This window comes from Entelurus aequoreus, linkage group LG20 (assembly GCF_033978785.1).
Source record: "Entelurus aequoreus isolate RoL-2023_Sb linkage group LG20, RoL_Eaeq_v1.1, whole genome shotgun sequence".
In the NCBI taxonomy this organism is placed as follows: domain Eukaryota; kingdom Metazoa; phylum Chordata; class Actinopteri; order Syngnathiformes; family Syngnathidae; genus Entelurus; species Entelurus aequoreus.
Window position 1 is genome coordinate 23,309,315 of NC_084750.1, and position 18,774 is coordinate 23,328,088.

General features: G+C 40.8%; 2 protein-coding genes across 2 annotated transcripts in view; both read left to right on the forward strand.

Annotated features, from left to right (window-relative positions):
* The window catches only part of LOC133636054 (regulation of nuclear pre-mRNA domain-containing protein 2-like), a 60,738-nt gene extending 54,917 nt beyond the window's left edge, over nt 1–5,821 (forward strand). The window contains exons 9-10 of the mRNA XM_062029667.1: nt 243–410; nt 479–5,821. Coding sequence (XP_061885651.1) covers nt 243–410; nt 479–2,277 — 1,967 coding nt within the window. The 3' untranslated portion in view covers nt 2,278–5,821. The remainder of the gene's footprint in view (nt 1–242; nt 411–478) is intronic.
* A 304-nt stretch (nt 5,822–6,125) lies between these two features.
* Nucleotides 6,126–18,774, forward strand: part of tars2 (threonyl-tRNA synthetase 2, mitochondrial) — a 60,345-nt gene continuing 47,696 nt past the window's right edge. Inside the window, exon 1 of the mRNA XM_062029668.1 lies at nt 6,126–6,336. Within this exon, the coding sequence (XP_061885652.1) occupies nt 6,226–6,336 (111 nt within the window). The 5' untranslated portion in view covers nt 6,126–6,225. The remainder of the gene's footprint in view (nt 6,337–18,774) is intronic.

An 18,774-nucleotide genomic window follows, 5' to 3' on the forward strand; every position in this document is an offset into this window, starting at 1 on the left:
CCTTTATTTAGAAAAGTATTGAAATAATTTTAGTACCGGTACCAAATTATTGGTATCGGGACAACACTAGGACAGACACTTAATGATAACCCGATTAACACAACACCTGTCACAACCCGTCTCGATTTAAGATGCTATTTGTAAGCAATTCTATTTGTCACTTTATTCTAATCAATGAATGTATAATTTGACCCATTCCAGCCTAATCTGTCCTTATCTCATGCTCATTCCTGTCCAAGCAGCGAGCCCATCACCTCGGCCTTCCCCAGGAACGCCGACCACCCCGTCTGGCCAAGCCGCAGCCTCCAAAGCAACCCCTGCAAGCCCCGCTCTGGCTAGCATTTTGTCACGAGTGGGTGACATTACACCCGAAGGCATACTGAGCGCTCTGTCAAAAAGCAACACGCCAGGTAAAAATCGTATGTCTACTCTCTGTAGTCCAAAATGACTGTCTTTTTATTTCCCTGTCCTCTTGTAGCATTGTCCAGTCTCCTGCAAAGCGTGACAAACTCCGCCTCTTCGACCCGAACGTCACCAAAAGCGCCATCGGTGAAGACCCTGGTTACCCCAAAGGCAAAACCCGCCGCGGGGAACAACCTCAAACGGGAGATGTCCGGCAAGAGCAGAGTCTGGGAGAAGGACGTCCAACTGTCCCCGCCTCCCCCGCCTCCCCGCATCCCCGCTGCTGCCCCCCTTCCCAGTCTAGAGTCCAAAATCAACAGTTTCCTGCAGGGTAATCCAGGTTTTAGTCTGGCCCTAGGAGATGGCAGTCCGGATGGGGCAGGCGGGACCCCGGTGAGAGACGAGGCCGCCGGCACCCCGACCCAGGACGAGGTCATGGATGATCCGGGTAGTGTGCCTGAATCGTTGGGGTCCTCTGGCGGCAACAATCTCTCACCCACGGCGTATCGGAGCGATCCTTGGGACGCCGTGATCACGCCGACGCGAAGTAGTAATCACGACGACCGGTATGGAAATGTGAAAAAGACTGACGGTGCCAGGAAGCAGGTCTCCTCCGCCCCGAATAACGACGTCACCAAGGGTAAGGCGGCAGCAAGCCGGACCAAGGGAGAGCGTCGCTTCTCCGCCAGCTCCCGAAAAGCCAGCACGGGCTCCGAGGACGGGAAAAGAGAAGACAAGGTCAAAGGTCAGAAGTCCCCGGGCGGGGGCGGGAAGGACAGCGGGGGGTACCACCGTATCGAGACTCTGGTTTCGCCCTGCACCGAGGGTGCGCCCATCCAGACCGTGGGCTACTCCAACCAGCCGCCCGCAGGAGAGCGCATCAAGACTGTGGAGAGCATCCGCGTGATTGGCCGGGGCTCCCGGCACGGGGGCGGCCCCGGCTGTCGACCCGGGGCGTCGATGTGGTACGAAGAGGAGGAGTACATGGACGCTCAATCGCCCTCGCCCCGTGCTCCCCACCCTCCTCTTAGCATAGGCCAGGGAGCCAGCGGCGACATGCCGCCTCCACACCACCTCCTCGCACACCACCCTCCTCCTCCCCCGCTCCCCCACCCGCTCCCTCCTCCCCCGCCGCCCCAAACTCAGTTCCAAATGCCGTACCACTCTGACAGTCTGCAGACCCCTCCCCCGCTTCACCTCCACCAGCCTCCTCTTTTCTTTAGCGCCCCTCACCCCATCCCGCCGCCCCCGCCTCCAGCGTCACCCACGCACCTTCCGTCCGTGCCCACCGCGGTCATGGTCGGGGGCCTTTTAGTCCCCGTCGACCGCATCCCAGCGGGTCCTCACGTAATGAGACACGACGGGGCACAGCGAGGGGGCCCCAGGGGAAATAACGGCCCACCTCGTCCGCTGATGTCATTACTCGGCGAGCCCCCGAATCTGCCTCGTCCCGGCACGGTCAAGGAGCCATTCGGCCCACGTCGTGCACCCCCAATCCACCGCCCAGGGGCCCCCGGCCTGCCTCCACCCCTCCTGGGCCGAGTGAAAGAGCCCCCAAATATGCATCTTCCGTCTCCCACATCCCCTTCCACACCCAACATCCCGGGGCCCGCCCCTACTGGGCCGAACCCGCCCACCAGTCCTCCGGGGGAGAGCGGCAACCAACCGTGTAGCCCCGTCCCCCTCCTGGCCCTGCCTACGCAGCGACCCCCCATGGTCTCTGGCTCCAACAGACCTCAGCGAGGCAACCACTCCCGCCACTTTAACCAAGATCACGGCGACAGAAGGTTCCGCGGCAACAAGCGCCACGGCCCTCCGTTCACAGGCGGACCCTTCCACGGGCAGAAGAGGCCCTTCGTGCCGCCTCGCTACTGAAGCGGTCATCAGTGAGGTTCCGCGAGGGGGAACGAGAGCCACACCGCTCGCCTAACCCCCGCGCAGAGTGTTTGCCTTGTTGGTATGAGCTTAGACATATTTACTTCCTGTGTGTACAATAGGAGCCACATGGGTCCGTTAGCTTGCAGTGTCCCTTTAGGAGTCACTCGTGCAGAGCTCAGAGTCAGCGTAGACGTTACACATTTTAATTGTCCTACATTTCTTCGTTACACTGAATACTATTTTTTGACGCTTTCAGAGTTCTTTCCCACACCCCTCCCTGAAGGTATGAGTGTGTCCTAAAATGTGTTTCATGATGTAAATAATCCTCTTCGTGCTCTAGGAATTTCTCTTTCTCCCTCGTCCCGTCTGTCCCTCCCAGCTTTGTAATGCTATGCTTGTAAATATAAAAAAAAAAAAGAGTGACTGCTGCTTTTTTTTTTTTTTTTTTTCCTCCTTCAAAAACTATGTAAGTGATGCTCCTACACTGCTGCAGCTCGTGTCGTCACTGTAATCAAGGCTTGGAAATACTCAATAGGCACCTTTTCTCTTCACTTCTGTTTCTTTAAAATAAAATTATAACATTCCGTTATGTATTCTAATTAGGGATGGGCATCGTTATAGATAAATTGGTCATTGGTCAGAAAATTTAAAACATGCGGGGGCCATTTTATGCTGTATTTTCCGGACTGTAGAGCGCACCGGTATACAAATAAATAAAAGGGGGAAAAATATTTTCCGTGCCGGACTGTAAGCTGCAGAAAAATACCGTATTTTTCGGAGTATAAGTCGCGCCGGAGTATAAGTCGCACTGGCCGAAAATGCATAATAAAGAAGGAAAAAAACATATATAAGTCGCATTGGAGTATAAATCGAATTTTTTTGGGGAAATGTATTTGATAAAACCCAACACCAAGAATAGACATTTGAAAGGCAATTTAAAACAAATAAAGAATAGTGAACAACAGGCTGAATAAGTGTATGTTATATGAGGCATAAATAACCAACTGAGAACGTGCCTGGTATGTTAACGTAACATATTATAGTAAGAGTCATTCAAATAACTATAACATATAGAACATGCTATACGTTTACCAAACAATCTGTCACTCCTAATCGCTAAATCCCATGAAATCTTATACGTCTAGTCTCTTACCTGAATGAGCTGAATAATATTATTTGATATTTTACGGTAATGTGTTAATAATTTCACACATAAGTCGCTCCTGAGTATAAGTCGCACCCCCGGCCAAACTGAAAAAAACTGTGACTTATAGTCCGAAAAATACGGTATGTTTTGAAATGAGTTATTTACACAGAAAGATTCTGTAAATGTTTTTTCGCATACCTTAATTGTTTCCAAAGTGTGCCTGTAACACGGCAGTAAAACGACAGATCAAACAAAACAGAAGTCATCGTCATGGACCCACTAGCTGCGGAAGCGAGCTTTCCAATCAGCTAAGCGGACTCAATAACTCCACGGCGGCGTTTTGGTGAATTAACGAAACTGAAACACTACAAAACTAATTCCCTTGTAAGTTGATAACAGTAACATAGACACTCGCAAAAGTGTTAGCATATTAGCTAATATTATGACATTACGATAACACATACAAATATGCATGAAAACACTCCTACAGACGCCACTCATGGGACGGTTCAGTCAGTAATTATTGTTTTAGTTATATTGTAAAATTTGCAAACGTTGCTTGGAGTGATGAATGAAGAGTCCATACGAGTAGAGACGCTAGAAGACGGAACGGCACTTGTAACTCCGGTTGAAAGCTCTTAACGGAAGGGTGTAGCAGCACCTAAAGTGACATACCACAAACAATAACACACATTTTTGTGGTTTTTTTTGTTTTGTTTTAACTATTTACATTATGGCCGTCGGCAAAAGAAAAATCCATGAATAAGCCTCACCTTTTTATAAGCTGCAGGGTTCAAAGTGTAGGTAAAAAGTAGCGGCTTACAGTCCAGAATTTACAGTATGTGTTCGAAAAAAATGCTAAAAACAGATTATTTACATATTTAACAATACAATGTTGTGTTATAGGTGACAAAGCATTTGATTATTATTTATTAGTATCTCAATTTCAGGTTTTTCCTCATTACATAAGTAGTTTTTGCTCTTTTTTCTTTCGTTTCGACAGTATGCGTCGGTGCAACAAAACTCAAGCTGCGGGCCCCTAATGGCCCCCGGTCTTCACCTTGGACACCCCCCTGCATCAAAAGTTCATCTTCCCCCATAGTCGATGTGTGGCAAAAAAAAAAAATGCCCATCCCTAATTTTTTAATGTGCCTGTACGCGCTTCAAGTCAGCGTAGCGATGGTCAGCGGGCCCCTGGGAGGCCCCTGCATGTACTGACATGAATAAAGTCCAGAGTTGCAATCAAACTGAACTGGGGGAGGAGGGGGTTACTTTTTACTTGGTCCTGAATAAATAAGCGCTGTGTCAATGTGCGCTCCTTTTTCTTGCGTAGACTTCTCGTTATCTTTGCAGCACCACCACCACCTCAGTCGTGTAGTATTTGTGCAATAATAACCCCATCTCCTTATTGTTTACCTCGATGCTTCAGACGTTAGGCCCCCCCCATTCGACCCCCCCATGACCCCTCCTCTGCACCGTTGAGAGAGTGCATGTGTGCGGGGGGCCTCGAAGCCCCACGTCACCTGCATCATCTCTTTATGGATGCTAATTGTGGATATACTAAAGTCATACTTTAGCACCTGCAAACTTATAGGTTCTCACATTGTAAAAAAACAACATCCCAAGCAAGCTATATATCTTAGATCTACCCACAATGCAGTGCACTGAATGTTCAAAACTTGTTTGCCATTTTCTGTCATCTGTATTGTCATCCTCCATTGCAGGAATTGTTCTAGTTCCCAATTTGTAAATAGTCACGGGGGGCGGGGTTTTTTTTAAGGGAGGGGTCAACAATGTTGTGGGCGTGTCCAAGCTTTCACGTGGCAACAACATGCACACCAAATGTCAACGTATGCATGCTTTTTGAGTGACAATGTTACCATTTTTATGCCATTTTCCATAAATAATCAGATGTTCTCTGTATTTCTGACTTAACACAACCTAAACCTGACTATTGACGCCAGCGCTACACACTGAAATCGGTATTTGTAACTATAAACAACCATATTTGTTGCATGTCAAGGACCTACTCCAAAAAGGTTTTTTTTTTACACTATAAATTTATTTTATTATTTAAGCACATATAATAGAATGCAGCTTTTATTCGTGACATTTTTGGGTGGTGATGTCACTCCTCATGCTGGACGCAGAATCAGCTCGGACGGTGGTCTGTAGCGGCCCCCAGTGGTCAAAGTTAAGTACTGCTTGCTTTCAAAGGCACAGTTAACGGTTTTATTAGTTTGATTGATTGATTGATTGAGACTTTTATTAGTAGATTGCACAGTACAGTACATATTCCGTACAATTGACCACTAAATGGTAACACCCGAATACGTTTTTGAACTTGTTTAAGTCGGAGTCCGAATCCAAACGCGTGATTCTGTTTGGGAATGTGTTTTTTTTTTAAATTCCAGGTCGACTTCCAAATATAAAGTGGTTTTAGCGTGTTTGACCTAAAAGCTTTAATGGTGCGATTCGACCGGCCACTATTACGTCACTTTTTTTTTTTTTTTTTTTTTTTATCATGGCTGTCCTTCCAAACACTGTCACTAACAAAATGTACGTTTTTTTTAAATATATTTTCTTTATAATTAAATGCATTTCTAAAATAAAAAAGATCAAATCCGTCTGTTCACGTGCCGCCGAGTCAAGCGCGCGCTCGTGTTTCACCTCAGGCATGCGCACGTCGTGACGTCACAGCCGCGTCCCCGCCCTTTCGTCTTCCGGTATCATGGCCGCGCACTGAACAGAAACGAGAAGGAGACGGTGCTCACTAACGTGTTTGTTAGTGCGGTGTAATGACTTCAATGTACGGCCAGGCTGGTGTGTTTGAGATGGCGGCGACGCAGCTGTTCCGACTGGTTGTCCGCCAGTCGACAACTCGTGTTTCCCTCAAGAGGTACAGCAAGGTGCGGAAGTAGGCTTTTTTTTCTTTTTTTTTTTACCCCTCCCCTAGCTACTAGCATGGCCGGCTAATGCTAGCCGGCAGGTCAAGCGATGACGTCATTCACTGTTTACCAATTCCTTGCATTCGAAAAAGCTTAACTTAAACTCCGACGCCAACAGTGAGACAAACTATTTTGAAGTATATCAAAGCATCAATGCGGACAAGTGGTGTACTAACCTGTTGTAAATCATGCAGAGTTGAGTATTAATAACAAGCACTTTGCAGACTGTTTAACATCCATCATTGATTGATTGATTGAAGCTTTTATTAGTAGATTGCACAGTGCAGTACATATTCCGTACAATTGACCACTAAATAATAACACCCCAATAAGTTGTTCAACTTGTTTAAGTCGGGGTCCACTTAAATTGATTCATGATACAGATATATACTATTTTAATAATACAGTCATCACACAAGATAATCATCAGAGTATATACATTTAATTATTTACTGGGATATGGGGGGGTTAGGATTGGTTGGTATCAACACTTCAGTCATCAACAATTGCATCATCAGAGAAATGGACATTGGAACAGTGTAGGACTGTCTTGGTAGGATATGTACAGCAAGTAGTGGACACACACAGAGAGAGATCAGAAAGTATAAGAAAAAGTGTCTACATTTGATTATTTACAATCCGAAGAGGTAGGATGTGGAAGGGAGGGTGTTAGTTTAGGGTTGAAGTTGCCTGGAGGTGTTGTTTTAGTGTGGTTTTGAAGGAGGATAGAGATGCCCTTTCTTTTACACCTGTTGGGAGTGCATTCCATATTGATGTGGCATAGAAGGAGAATGAGTTAAGACCTTTGTTAGATCGGAATCTGCGTTTAACGTGGTTAGTGGAGCTCCCTCTGGTGTTATGGTTATAGCGTGTAATGTTCATATTGTTGTTACTCAGCCAGCGTTTGTGGGTCTGATGGACCCATTGCGTTTTGTGGCTTTTAATGCCTCACAATCAAACACTTTTATGTTAAAATACTGAACAGATGTTTACCTTATCCCAATAAACATCTGCTCACAATTTTAACATAAAAGTGTTTGATTGTGAGGCATTAAAAGCCACAAAATGCAACGGGTCCATCAGACCCACAAACGCTGGCTGAGTAACAACAATATGAACGTTGGACATAACATTTCTCTGCCAGTTTCTGCATCCCACAGGGATTCTTCTTTTGTGTTTCTGCACCTGCGGTTCCCACACAAGGTTGCAACATTGTTTGTCAACACTGTCTGCTCTCATTTTCTCGCACATTTGACCCTCTGATGTTCTGTGTACCTACACTCTGTCCTCCTCCTGTCGAGGCCTGCTGTGTGTGTGCGTGTGTGTGCGTGTGCGTTTGCGTGTGCGTGCGTGTGTGTGTGTGTGTGTGCATATGGTACACAGAACATCAATTTCCACACTTCTGTCCAGTGGACCCGGACATCTTATATGTACTAGAAATGTGTAGGAGGGGTGTATGGTGTGTGGTCATTAAATATGTATTCTGATATATGTTCTTCACAGAAAGTGAGCCAAAGTCAGTGAGTCTCAGTTTGAAAAATTCATTAATTGTATCATTTTTCTTTTAATAAAAAATGAAAACGAGTTCCACAGACCCGAACACCACACAAGGGTTAATATCCATCATGTTTGCTCCTTCCAGATCAGTATTTTCCAGGTAATTAGTTGTACTTTTTGCATGTTCTTAAATAGTGCTACTCAGTAAACCAAATTGGAATGTGTGATGCTATTGTACAACTTTATTTTACCTCAAAACAAGAGCATTCAGCAGTACTTCAGTTAGGTCCATAATATTTGGACATTGACACAATTTTCAGTATTCCAGCTCTGTACAACACCACAATGGATTAGAAATGAAACAATATGTGCTTTAAGTGCAGACTTTGAGCTTTAATTTGAGGGTATTTACTAGAGGCTAGATAATGGCTTTTTTGCCGATATTGTCCAACTCTTAATTACCGATTCCGATATCAACCGATACCGATATATACACTCGTGGAATTAACACATTATTATGCCTAATTTTGTGGATTTTCTGGATGCATTAAACAATGTAACAAGGTTTTCCAAAATAAATCAACTCAAGTTATGGAAAAAATTGCCAACATGGCACTGCCATATTTATTATTGAAGTCACAAAGTGCATTATTTTTTTTAACATGCCTCAAAACAGCAGCTTGGAATTTGGGACATGCTCTCCCTGAGAGAGCATGAGGAGGTTGAGGTGGGGGTGCGGGGGGTGTATATTTTAGCGTCCCGGAAGAGTTAGTGCTGCAAGGGGTTCTGGGTATTTGTTCTGTTGTGTTATGGTGCGGATGTTCTCCCGAAATGTGTTTGTCATTCTTGTTTGGTGTGGGTTCACAGTGTGGCGCATATTTGTAACAGTGTTAAAGTTGTTCATACGGCCACCCTCAGTGTGACCTGTATGGCTGTTGACCAAGTATGACTTGCCTTCACTTGTGTGTTTGTGTGTGTGTGTTTGTGTTTGTTTGTGTGTGTGTGTGTGTGTAAAGCCGTAGATATTATGTGATTGGTTGGCACGCAAAGGCAGTGCCTTTTAAGGTTTAAAGTCGCTCTGTACTTCTCCCTACGTCCGTGTACCACTCCGTACAGTGACGTTTAAAAAAAGTCATACATTTCGCTTTTTGAAACCGATACCGATAATTTCCGATATTACATTTTAAAGCATTTATCGGCCGATAATATCGGCAGCCCGATATTATCGGACATCTCTAGTATTTACATCATATCAGGTGAACGGTGTAGGAATGACCACACGTTTAATACGTGCCTTCCACCTTTTAAGGGACTAAAAGTAATCAAACTAACAATCATAAATCAAATTGTCACTTTTTAATACTTTCTTGCAAATCCTTTGCAGTCTGGAACCCATAGACAGCGCCAGACGCTGGGTTTTGTTCCCTGGTGATGCTCTGCCAGGCCTCTGCTGCATGCTGTCTTCAGTTCCTGCTTCTTCTTTGGGCATTTTCCCTTCAGTTTTGTCTTCAGAAAGTGAAATGCATGCTCAATCAAATTCAGGTCAGGTGATTGACTTGGCCATTGCAGAACATTCCACTTCTTTGCCTTAAAGAAACTATTTTGTTGCTTTCGCAGTATGCTTCGGGTCATTGTCCAACTGCACTGTGAAGCGCCGTCCATCAAGTTTTGAAGCATTTGGCTGAATATGAGCAGATAATATTGCCCGAAACACTTCAGAATTTATTCTGCTGCTACTGTCAGCTGTCAGATCAATAAATATAAGAGATCCAGTTCCACTGGCATCCATGCATGCCACTACCACCACCATGCTTCACTGATGAGGTGCTATGCTTTGGATCTTGAGCAGTTCCTTCCCTTCTCCATACTCTTCTCTTTCCATCATTCAGCTACAAGTTGATCTTTGTCTCATCTGTCCATAAGATGTTGTTCCAGAACTGCACAGATGTTTCTTGGCAAACTAATCTGGCCTTCCTGTTTTTGAGGCTCACCAATGGTTTACACCTTGTGATGAAACCTCTGTATTTCCTCTGGTGAAGTCTTCTCTTAATTGTTGACTTGGACACAGATACACCTACTGTACCTCTTGGAGAGTTTTCTTCATCTGGCCAACTGTCGTGAATGTTTTTTTCTTGACAAGGTAAAGGATTCGTCTGTCATCCTCCACACTTGTTTTCCGTGGTCTTCCAGGTCTTTTGGTGTTGATGAGCTCACCAGTGCGTTCTCTCTTTTTTAAGAATGTACCAAACAGTTAATTTGGCCACACCTCATGTATTTGCTATCTCTCTGATGGGTATGTTTTGAATTTTCAGCCTAATGATGGCTTGCTTCACTGATAGTGACAGCTCTTTGGACTTCATATTGATAGATGACCTCCCCAGATTCCAAAGGACTATACCACACTTGAAATGAACTCTATGCCTTTTATCTGCTCCTTGTAAATGAAACAACGAAGGAATAACACACACCTGGCCATGGAACAGCTGAGGAGCCAATTGTACAATTACTTTTGGTCCCTTAAAAGGTGGGAGGCACATATAAAATGTGTGGTAATTCCGACACCGTTCACCTGATTTGGATGTAAATACCCTCAAATTAAAGCTCAAAGTCTGCACTTAGAGCACATACTAATAAATTGTGTAAATGTCCAAATATTTATGAACCTAAGTGTATGTCAGTGGTTCTTTAACTTTTTTCACAAAGTACCACTATAATGACCAACAGTAAAATACAGTAGCGTTGTAGGCCTAAGTATTCATTAAAAACAAGGCAGAGATTTTATTTAAAAAGTATATTTAATATTTTTGGCCACGATAACATTACACACAATGCACAAACATCAACAATACAATTCCTTATGCAATTCATATTTACAGACTTAATTGGCACAGTTTGAGAATGACTGTCTTACATATTATTAACTAAAAGTGGGAATCTTTGGGCAGCTAACGATGTGATTCGATTCTTGGGGTGGCGATTCGATTTTTGATTCAACACAATTCTCATGACACACTATATTGCCAAAAGTATTTGGCCACCTGCCTTGACTTGAAGTGCCATCCCATTCCTAACCCATAGGGTTCAACATGTCAGTCCACCTTTTGCAGCTATTACAGCTTCAACTCTTCTGGGAAGGCTGTCCACAAGGTTGCGGAGTGTGTTTATAGGAATTTTCGACCATTCTTCCAAAAGCGCATTGGTGAGGTCACACACTGATGTTGGTCGAGAAGGCCTTTTCCTCAGGCTCCGTTCTAATTCATCCCAAAGGTGTTCTATCGGGTTCAGGTCAGGACTCTGTGCAGGCCAGTCAAGTTAATCCACACCAGACTCTGTCATCCATGTCTTTATGGACCTTGCTTTGTGCACTGAAGGTGCCCGCTCCAAACTGTTCCCACAAGATTGGGAGCATGGAATTGTCCAAAATGTTTTGGTATCCTGGAGCATTCAAATTTCCTTTCTCTGGAACTAAGGGGCCAAGCCCAACGCCTGAAAAACAACGCCACACCATAATTCCTCCTCCACCAAATTTCACAGTCGGCACAATGCAATCCGAAATGTACCGTTCTCCTGGCAACCTTCAAACCCAGACTCGTCCATCAGATTGCCAGATGGAAAAGCGTGATTCATCACTCCAGAGAACACGTCTCCACTGCTCTAGAGTCCAGAGGTGACGTGCTTTACACCACTGCATCCCACGCTTTGCATTGGACTTGGTGATATAGGCCTTAGATACAGCTGCTCGGCCATGAAATCCCATTCCATGAAGCTCTCTGCGTACTGTACGTGGGCTAATTGGAAGGTCACATGAAGTTTGGAGCTCTGTAGCAACTGACAGTGCAAAGACTTTCTGCACAATGTACTTCAGCATCCACTGACCCCTCTGTCAGTTTACGTGGCCTACCACTTGGTGGCTGGGTTGCTGTTGTTCCCAAACTCTTCCATTTTCTTATAATAAAGCCTACGGTTGACTTTGGAATATTTAGGAGCGAGGAAATTTCACGACTGGATTTGTTGCACAGGTGGCATCCTATGACAGTTCCACGCTGGAAATCACTGAGAGCGGCCCATTCTTTCACAAATGTTTGTAGAAACAGTCTCCTTGATTTTATACACCTGTGGACGGCCGGGCCAAGTGATTAGGACACCTGATTCTGATCATTTGGATGGGTGGCCAAATACTTTTGGCAATATAGTGTATATTATTTGGTAGGGGTGCACCAAAAATCGATTCACATCCAAATCGCAATTATTATTTAACCCGATTCTGAATCGATTCATAATTTACAAAAATCAATGGGTTTTTTTGTTTGTTTTTAGATTGATTTATTCTAAATGTGTTTTTAGGCCATCCCCATGCAACCATATGTAGCTTTTCTAACCTGTAACCTGTTTGAGAAAAGTTAAATTCTGATTAGTATTCCAAATAATACATTGCAAGAGTCTGTTCTCATACCAAGATGGCCACCTCAACACTGCACTCTCTCGTAGTTGTTGCGTTTTTCTAAATTTCTTACATTGAACAGGAAAAACACAGTCTACCAAGTCAAATCCCTTGTGGGTTAAACACTTGGCCAATTAAGCGGAGTCTGAAAATATTACAAATAAATGTTTTTAAAAGGTGTTTTTTAGGCTAATATTGCGCAAATAAATCGTGCGTCAGCAGCCAAGAGGAGCCTTTGTAACCTGTAACGTGTTTTGAAAAGTTTCAGTTAAAGTTATACTAAATAACACACTGAGAGAACCGGTTTGAATCGAGAATCACTTCTAAATCTAATCGTCACCCCATGAGTCAAATTGTTAGGTGCGTAAAGATACACACCTTTATTATTTGATATTATTGGAAAAAAACCTTTTCAAAACTGGTATGTTTAACACACAAGGGATTTGACTTGGTAGACTGTGTCAAACATTAAAAGACATCAAAGAGAACAGAGCTGTTAATTATTCTAATAAAAGAAAATAAAGCAATTTCAACCCAATCCCAGCTTTACAATACAGTACTTAAGTACTTATTAAATACAATACTGGCAAAAATGGAAAACCAGAAATTACTAAAAACAGTCCCAATAATAATGATATTAATGATCATTGTTTAATGTTTTTAATCCAAAAATTGATTCATTTAAAAAAGCAGATTTTGTAATTATTTTTTTCAAACAATTCTGAATGAATTTATTTAGAATCTGAATAAATAAAAATCTTGTTTTTGATGTGAATAATTTTTTTTTTAGAGCCCCTGTTATTAACCGACTGGACCACCATTACTATCTCCAAAAAGTGAGGGGTGTTAGATTTCGGATGAAGCTCAAATACTCCACATTTACAGATGATTCATTAATTTGATCTCATCTAAACTTTTTGAATGCTCTTTTCCAACTGGGAATTTGTTTCATATTCCAGTTGGTTGTTGAATCTTTGGGCACCTAACAATTCGATCCCATTCCAATTCCCAGGGGGATGATTCGATTCAGAATTGATTCTGGATTCAACCCGATTCTGGATTCAAACCAATTCTCACAATGTATTTGTTACGACTATAATGAAACTTTTTTTAAACTGTTCACAGGTTAGAAAAGCTCCTTCTGGTTGCATGGAGATAGCCTAAAACATATTTTTTTAAATGTATTCTTTTATATATATATATATATATATATATATATATATATATATATATATATATATATATATATATATATATATATATATACACACACACACACACACACACACACACACACACACACACACACGTTAGGTCAGGAAAAAACACAGAGGCTATATCATCCCTACAAGCCTGCAGGGAAACCTGCGAAACAGGCTTGTAGGGATGATATTGCCTCTTTTTTTTTTCCTGACCAAACGTATATTCCACTCTACCCCGGTATTGAGCACTGTATAACGGATAAACCACAGACACCTTGACTATATATATATATATATATACACATTGCTTTTTGAAAACCATAAATCGACTTAGAATTGGAATTAATAATAATCGTGACTCAGATGTGAATTGCCCATCATTGTCTACAAAAAGTGAGGGGTGTTAGAGTTCGGATTAAGCTAAAATCCATTATAACCTTTTATAGGTTATTGATTTCAACCTCATCCAAACTTTTTGAATGCTCATTTCCAACTGTTTTTGCACGCAACAGGTGAATTTGTTGGCTATTCCAGTTAGGGCTGCAACTAACGACTATTTGGATAGTCGACTAGTCATCAACTATCTTAACGATGAGTCGACTAATCGTGAAAATAGTCTCTAACAAGTCTATTATCTTCATAATTAGTCGACTAATCAAATTATAAGGCGTACAAAGCTCTAATTTAGCCATCGATTTTTAAATTTGCTACTAACGACTATTTTGATAGTGGAATAGTCAACTATCGTAATGATTAGTTTACTAATCGTGAAAATATTTGAAAAACAAGTTGACTATCTTCATAATTAGTCGACTAATCAAATAAGGCGTATAAAGCTGTAATTTAGCTATCAACTTTTAAAGTCCGCTTAAGATATTTTTTAGGCATGTGCTTACTTATAAAAACGACAATTATAAATGTATAAATATTTATTCATACCCTAACTATGCTGCTCATTAGGCTGTTACAAAAATAACTATTAAAAGTTTGTTCGTTTAATAGCAAGGACAGGCAAAAGTGCTAAAAAAAAAAAAAAGTATAATTTTACGTTAAAAAAAACAACAAACAAACAATAAAACATAATTATTCTATCTCCTCAAAAATTAAATGTTTAAAAAGCTGATTAACTCTTAGTATTGTTTGCAATCTATTCAACTTAATGACATTTTATCATTAACTAGTGCAGCTGAGATAGGCCCCAGCACCCCCCGTGACCCCAAATGGGACAAGCGGTAGAAAATGGATGGATGGATAGTTTCTAACATTTGAGCTATCTAATAGATTGTATGATATCAGCACATGGGGCCTAATGTTTTGTGTGTGTGATTGACACCTTTGTTTTTGTACCTTTTCTTCATTGCACTGTAAATTGACGCTGCTTTAAAAAGTACTTTAAATGATGTAGACAAAGTTTAGTTAGCGGATTTTGGCTAAAATTAAAGTGAAATTTTTTTCCACACAACTTTGTCTCTTACTTGTTAGGTAACTAACAAGCTAACTATCTTATTGAGATCGCATCCTCCAGATGTCCCACTTTCCCCCCGCATTAAATGCTCCCGTATCATGTATGTCGTGTCACAAAAAGAAGATGTGCATTGCAAAATAAGCAAGTCTTCATGTTTTAACAATAATAAGAGGAAACGTTCCCACACTTCACATATTTTCACCCGCGATGTTCGCTGATTCGCGTCCCTCCGGAAAAACACAAGTAGTGACATCACCGACTATTGCCCACAAATGTATTTATTGCTTCAATCGTTGCGCCCTTATTTCACACAGGACTGCAATTTATTTGTTGTGGTGCTGGTGGTGGTGGTGGTGGTGGTGGTGGGGTCCCAGCAGGCACAAGACATTGAAACTACGTTGAGAACTTGTTGAATGAGGTCCTGACATTGAGTAGCTCCAACATAACATTGAAACAACATGCTTTTTGACAACATTTAATCAATGTTGGTTTCCGACGTTGATTTGACCATTGAATTTTGGTAATTTCCCAACCAATATTCTACAGCACAAATACGTTGAAACAACATGCTTTTTGACAACGTTTAATCAATGTCGGGTTCTGTCGTTGATTTGACCATTTCCCAACCAATAATGTACAACACAAATACGTTGAAACAACATGCTTTTTGACAAAGTTTAATCAGTGTCGGGTTCTGTCGTTGATTTGACCATTGATTGATTTGACCATTTCCCAACCAATAATGTTCAATACAAATACAACGTTGAAACAACATGCTTTTTGACAAAGTTTAATCAATGTCAGGTTCTGTTGTTGATTTAACCATTTCCAAACCAATAATGTACAACACAAATACAACGTTGAAACAAAATGTTTTTTGATGACGTTTATTCAATGTCAGGTTGTTTTGTTGATTTGACCATTGAAAGTTAGTCACTTCCCAACCAATTTTCTAAAACACAAATACAACGTTGACATAACATGCTTTTTGAGAACGTTTACTCAATGTTGGGTTCTGACGTTGATTTGATCATTGAATTTTGGTCATTTCCCAACCAATATTGTACAGCACAAATACGTTGAAACAACATGCTTTTTGACAATGTTTAATCAATGTCGGGTTCTGTCGTTGATTTGACCATTTCCCAACAAATAATGTACAACACAAATACAACGTTGACATAAGATGCTTTTTGACAACGTTTAATCAATGTTAGGTTCTGGCGTTGATTTGACCATTGAATTTTGGTCATTTCCCAACCAACATTCTACAACACAAATACAACATTGAAACATGCTTTTTAACGACGTTTAATCGATGTTGGGTTCTGACGTTGATTTGACCATTGATTGATTTGACTATTTCCCAACCAACACAAATACAACGTTGAAACAACATGCTTTTTGATGACGTTTATACAATGTCAGGTTGATTTGACCATTTAAATTTGGTAATTTCCTAACCAATATTCGACAACACAAACCTAACGTTGAAACAACATGCTTTTTGACAACACTTAATCAATGTCGGGTTCTGACTTTGATTTGACCATTGAATTTTGGTAATTTCCCCAAACAATATTCCACAACACAAATACAACGTTGAAATAACATGCTTTTTAACGACGTTTAATCAATGTTGGGTTCTGACGTTGATTTGACCATTGATTGATTTGACTATTTCCCAACCAACACAAATACAACGTTGAAACAACATGCTTTTTAACGACGTTTAATCGATGTTGGGTTCTGACGTTGATTTGACCATTGATTGATTTGACTATTTCCCAACCAACACAAATACAAGGTTGAAACAACATGCTTTTTGATGACGTTTATACAATGTCAGGTTGATTTGACCATTTAAATTAGGTAATTTCCCAACCAATATTCGACAACAGAAACCTAATGTTGAAACATGCTTTTTGACAACGTTTAATCAATGTTGGGTTGTGGTGTTGATTTGACCATTGAATTTTGGTCATTTCCCGACCAACATTCTACAACGTTGAAACAACATGCTTTTTGACGCCGTTTAATCAATGTTGCGTTCTGACGTTGATTTGACCATTGATTGATTTGACTATTTCCCAACCAATACTGTACAACACAAATACAATGTTGAAACAACATGCTTTTGACGACGTTTATTCAATGTCAGGTTGTTGTTGATTTGGCCATCGATATTTGGTCATTTCCCAACCAATTTTTTACAACACAAATACAACATTGAAACAACATGCTTTTTAATAAAGTTTAATTGATGTTTGGTTCTGACGTTGATTTGACCATTGATTTATTTGACTATTTCCCAACCAACACAAATACAACGTTGAAACAACATGCGTTTTGATGACATTTATACAATGTCAGGTTGATTTGACCATAATTTCCCAACCAATATTCGACAACACAAACCTAATGTCGAAACATGCTTTTTGACAATGTTTAATCAATGTTGGATTCTGGTGTTGATTTGACCATTGAATTTTGGTCATTTCCCAACCAATATTCTACAACACAAATACAACGTTGAAATAACATGCTTTTTGACAACGTTTAATCAATGTTAGGTTCTGTCGTTGATTTGACCATTTCCAAACCAATAATGTACAACACAAATACAACGTTGAAACAAAATGCTTTTTGATGACGTTTATTAAATGTCAGGTTGTTTTGTTGATTTGACCAATGAATTTTGGTCATTTCCCCTACCAATATTCTACAACACAAATACAACGTTGAAATAATATGCTTTTTGACAGCGTTTAATCAATGTTAGGTTCTGGCGTTGATTTGACCATTGAGTTTCGGTCATTTCCCATCCAACATTCTACAACACAAATACAACATTGAAACAACATGCTTTTTAACGACGTTTAATCGATGTTGGGTTTTGACGTTGATTTGACCATTGATTGTTTTGACTATTTCCCAACCAATACTGTACAACACAAATACAATGTTGAAACAACATGCTTTTGACGATGTTTATTCAATGTCAGGTTGTGTTGTTGATTTGATCATTGATATTTGGTCATTTCCCAACCAATTTTTTACAACACAACTACAACGTTGAAACAACATACTTTTTGACATTGTTTATTGAATTTTGGTCATTTCCCCAAACGATATTCTACAACACAAATACAACGTTGAAATAACATGCTTTTTGATAATGTTTAATCAATGTCAGGTTCTGTCGTTGATTTGACCATTTCCAAACCAATAATGTACAACACAAATACAACGTTGAAACAAAATGCTTTTTGATGATGTTTATTCAATGTCAGGTTGTTTTGTTGATTTGACCATTGAATTTTGGTCATTTCCCCTACCAATATTCTACAACACAAATACAACGTTGAAATAACATGCTTTTTGACAACGTTTAATCAATGTTAGGTTCTGGCGTTGATTTGACCGTTGAATTTCGGTCATTTCCCAACCAACATTGTACAACACAAATATACAACATTGAAACAACATGCTTTTTAACGACGTTTAATCGATGTTGGGTTTTGACGTTGATTTGACCATTGATTGTTTTGACTATTTCCCAACCAATACTGTACAACACAAATACAATGTTGAAACAACATGCTTTTGACGACGTTTATTCAATGTCAGGTTGTGTTGTTGATTTGACCATTGATATTTGGTCATTTCCCAACCAATTTTTTACAACACAACTACAACGTTGAAACAACATACTTTTTGACATTGTTTATTGAATTTAGGTCATTTCCCCAAACAATATTCTACAACACAAATACAACGTTGAAATAACATGC